Source organism: Austrofundulus limnaeus, unplaced genomic scaffold (genome assembly GCF_001266775.1).
Source record: "Austrofundulus limnaeus strain Quisiro unplaced genomic scaffold, Austrofundulus_limnaeus-1.0 Scaffold38, whole genome shotgun sequence".
NCBI lineage: Eukaryota > Metazoa > Chordata > Actinopteri > Cyprinodontiformes > Rivulidae > Austrofundulus > Austrofundulus limnaeus.
Window position 1 is genome coordinate 66,220 of NW_013952440.1, and position 3,884 is coordinate 70,103.

A 3,884-nucleotide genomic window follows, 5' to 3' on the forward strand; every position below is an offset into this window, starting at 1 on the left:
GTTTCAGGACCCCACCTTGATGTTTCAGGACCCCACTTTGGGTCCCGACCCCAACTTTGGGAACCACTGCTCTACAACATGTCTGCGCGCAATGCAAGTTATATTTGTTGTTGCGTAAAATTTATATTTTTGTTACATTGTTGCTTCTTCATCATTTTGCACTAGTGACTTTTTAAAAAAGTTGTGTGAAGTAGAAGGTAATAGTGAAGCCATTTATTATTTCTATACTGTTACACTTTTTATATTGCTGTTGTTATACAAAACATTTTATGTGTCTGAAATARTAATTGACTTAACTAAAGGGAAAATCACAAATTATTCAATGAACGTGATAAGTATCATATGAGAATGGTTGATACCAGCCCTCCACCAGCCCCATATTTCCTTATTGCTGCCTTTGGTTTGTTTATTAGTAGCTCATCTTTTCATCTAAATCGGTCCGGTAGCTGAGAGAAAAGTAGAAAAGCCTCAGTTTTTTGTCCTTTGGTTGAACGCATGCCAGTGTGTCGTCAAAGTTGACTGCGATCGGCCCGCAGGTTGCGTAGCAGAGTGTGTTGGTAGGCAGGTGGCTCTAACTCTGGTCTTCCACAGACTGGAGGTCAGACGGACAGCGCTAAGGACAACCCGCTGAAGAGACAACAGGCAAGTGAGACCGACAGAGTGCCRGCCAGCATGCGCCTTTATGGCTCCCCCACCCCACTCCTCCCCCATTTAACCTGTGACCACCCGAGCCTCCGACCCCCTGCAGAAGCTGACAGCCGATTAACAAAAACAGAAGCTCAAAAATAATAATAATATTAACGGCTTGTGGTCAACCTAACCCGCAGAAATGCATGAATGTTGAGTTTTTTCTTTTTAGACGTGATGTGATGACGACTACAGAAACTGCAGCTCTGGTGAAATCTTTCTGTCGCGTCGACCCCAATCAGTTTATTTTTCACCGTTTTACAGCTTTTTTACCTTTAACCTCTGTCTGTCTCAACCTGACGTACTAAACATTCAAGTAGAAATCTCTTTGATCTCTGCTTTGTTTTAGTAATGTTTTCATAAAATAAAACTATTTTAAAAATCTACTTAAAACACTTTACCTCTTTAAAATGATCCTTTTGTACTCAGTCCTCTTACTGACTTGCTGCCAATTAACCTAATTAGTTACAAATATTAAAATTTGATATGTTTGTTATGGTGCATTGTAAAAAAAACTTATGTGCATGTTAAACAACATCCAAACTTTGTAAAAAAAAAAAGAGGGGTTTCTGTCACTTTAGCATTGGAATAACTTAGAAATATTTGTTCGTCTTTTGTTTTTATCCAATTTTTGTTAATGAAAATTAATTAAAGTGTATTAAAAGCATTTGTAAGGATTATAAGAGGCAGAGAATAGTTTTGCACTTGCTGCATGTTTTGCAGCAGCTTCATGCGTCGTGGCAGAGGTGTCAGTTTCACCTCTAATGTTTACAAAAAAGACATTTTTTCAAAGTGGTACAGCTGTTTGTCTAATCAGTGTTTGTCATCAGGGTTCTTTTTTAGATGCTTCGATGAAACTAGACAATAATTAACTTTTGTTTTGCCTTACACTGCTTGTCACATCTGCCTGCAGACCAATGACAAGGAAGATAACCGCATGAAGAACGTTCCTGTCCCAGTGTACTGTCGCCCCCTGGTGGAGAAAGACCCCAACAGGAAGGTAAGATGTCTGCTAAGAAATAAACCAGGGTTCTTCAACCAAACTGCTTAGGAGGCCACAGCTAATAAACTTTTATTATTTTAAATGAACCCATCGGTGGGCCGGACTGAGCTCACTCTCTAGCCAGATGTGGCCCTCGAACCGTCAGTTGAATAGCCCAGAATACACTATCGTAGCTACCTGAGTTTTACCTAATTTACCTTCTCAAAGTGTTTGTTTTATTATAGAACAGACATTAAAGCTACATATCTGTCTTATCGAAGTAGTGACACCTTTATGTGTGTCTGTGCACGCCTGTAGTTATGGTGTGCAGCAGGAGTGGACCTGACCGGATGGAGGGCCAGCAGCCAGGAGGTGGCACCCACCAAAGCAGCGTCAGGCGTCAGCGACCCCCTGCAGGCTGAGGAGGACAAAAAGACCAGCCACACGTCCCCCGAGAAGAAAAAGGTAGACCCTCGAAGGACAATGAATCTCTGTAGAACTTTAACATAACGGTATGTTTAAAGGAGACATGTCATGCATTTAAATCCTTCTTTTCCACATTGAAATCATTATTAGGGGTCTATATAAAGTGGAACTGCAATGCTTTGGTCTGAATTCCTCCTTATTGTAACTCCACAAGCTCCTCTTTCTCCTCTTTTCTGAGGTGTGTGTCAGATCAACTGGTTTTAAGGCTGCCTCTTTAAACCCAAACGAGGCGCTTCAGTGTATTCTGTATAATRTTTGAACAGGATTGATGCATGTCTCGGTCGGTGGATAATTTGACCCAGATTGCAGACGAACTTGACAAAAACCTTGCCGTAGCAGCAAAAACTCACACAGAGAATCACTCATCAGTTATGACATCATCCTTTCATCATGCCGATGTTCTCCCTCAGACAAAGGAGCTGCAGGAAACGGACAGCATGAACAGTCGCGTGTGGATCCTCACCAGCACCCACTCCGCCAGCAAGGTGGTCATCATCGAYGCCAACCAGCCGGGTTCGCTCGTCGACCAGTTCAACGTCTGCAACGCCCACGTGCTCTGCATCTCCAGCGTGCCGGGTCAGATGGAGACCACTGGTCCGACGGTTAGGGGTTTCTTATGAATCGGTGTGTTAAATATATGTGTGCTTGCTTCCAGCTGCCAGTGAGAGCGATTACCCAGCAGGAGAAATCGTGTTGGATCCGAGCGACGGCGGTTCTGGAGGCGGGGAGGACACCGGTGGGGTAGAGGGCATGTTGGCGGGCATCACGCTCGTCGGCTGCGCCACGAACTGCAGCGTGGCCCGGAGCAACTGCTCCTCCCGCACCGACACGCCCGTCGTAGACAGRGGACAAGGTGGGATCATCTTAGATTCCTCTGCACCTTTCTGACGCAGGAACCACGCCTGAATTTATTTGCCCCGTGTTGTGCTTCAGCTCCCACGGCTCCCCCYTCCAGTGGGAAAATGCACCCCGCCCAGTCGGCAGAGGAAGCAACAGAGGCAACAGAAGTTCCAGAAACAACGCCAAACCACACGGAAATGAGATCCGGACCGCCGGGRCCCTTTACGGAGCACGTCTTCACCGATCCTCAGCCTCGTCCGGCAGACTCCTTTGACAGGTGGGGTGGAGGGTTAAAGTCTGTCTGAGTACAAACAGAACCGACTTTGGTAGATAGAACTAGTGTAGACGAGGGTTAGTGGTTCTGAACAGGTCTGTCCACACAGGAGCACGGGTCAGTCCAAACAAGAAGCCTCTCAGCCCACGGAGTYAGAAGATGGAGGCGAGGAGACCAGAAACTACACCAGCGTGGCCCCCACCATGTGGCTCGGGGCCCAGAATGGCTGGTGAGTCACACTGCAGTGACACCTTGGTTCTTCAGAACCTTTTTTACATTTATCTGCTGACTTACTAAATAAATCCATCTGAAGGTGATAAAAATGAATATAACCATTACCAAATTTCCCTCTGGGATCAATAAAGTATTTTTGAATTGAATTGAATTGAATTTGAACAGGGTTCCTACAGTTTAAGGCAAGTTAACTTTAAGACCTTTGAAGACTTTTTAATGCCAAGTGAAGTTAAATTTAAAACCAATTTCATAATAAACACAAATGACAAAAAAATAAAAAACTGGCAGAAACTCATAAACCAAAAGTTTTTTGTTTAAGTATTAAAATATTGCTAAAAGACAAATTGTTTTTATCCATATCTAGCTATAGCAGAAACATTC

General features: G+C 44.0%; 1 protein-coding gene across 17 annotated transcripts in view; it reads left to right on the plus strand.

Moving 5' to 3' along the window:
- The window catches only part of mapk8ip3 (mitogen-activated protein kinase 8 interacting protein 3), a 40,570-nt gene that overhangs the window by 31,705 nt on the left and 4,981 nt on the right, over nucleotides 1-3,884 (plus strand). For 14 of the 17 annotated variants that reach the window (XM_014006856.1, XM_014006849.1, XM_014006855.1 and 11 more), the window contains 7 exons: nucleotides 592-642; nucleotides 1,601-1,687; nucleotides 1,988-2,134; nucleotides 2,566-2,731; nucleotides 2,811-3,008; nucleotides 3,089-3,272; nucleotides 3,379-3,498. In XM_014006856.1, the coding sequence (XP_013862310.1) occupies nucleotides 592-642; nucleotides 1,601-1,687; nucleotides 1,988-2,134; nucleotides 2,566-2,731; nucleotides 2,811-3,008; nucleotides 3,089-3,272; nucleotides 3,379-3,498 (953 nt within the window). The remainder of the gene's footprint in view (nucleotides 1-591; nucleotides 643-1,600; nucleotides 1,688-1,987; nucleotides 2,135-2,565; nucleotides 2,732-2,810; nucleotides 3,009-3,088; nucleotides 3,273-3,378; nucleotides 3,499-3,884) is intronic. The other 3 variants (XM_014006858.1, XM_014006860.1, XM_014006866.1) reach the window with 1 other exon arrangement.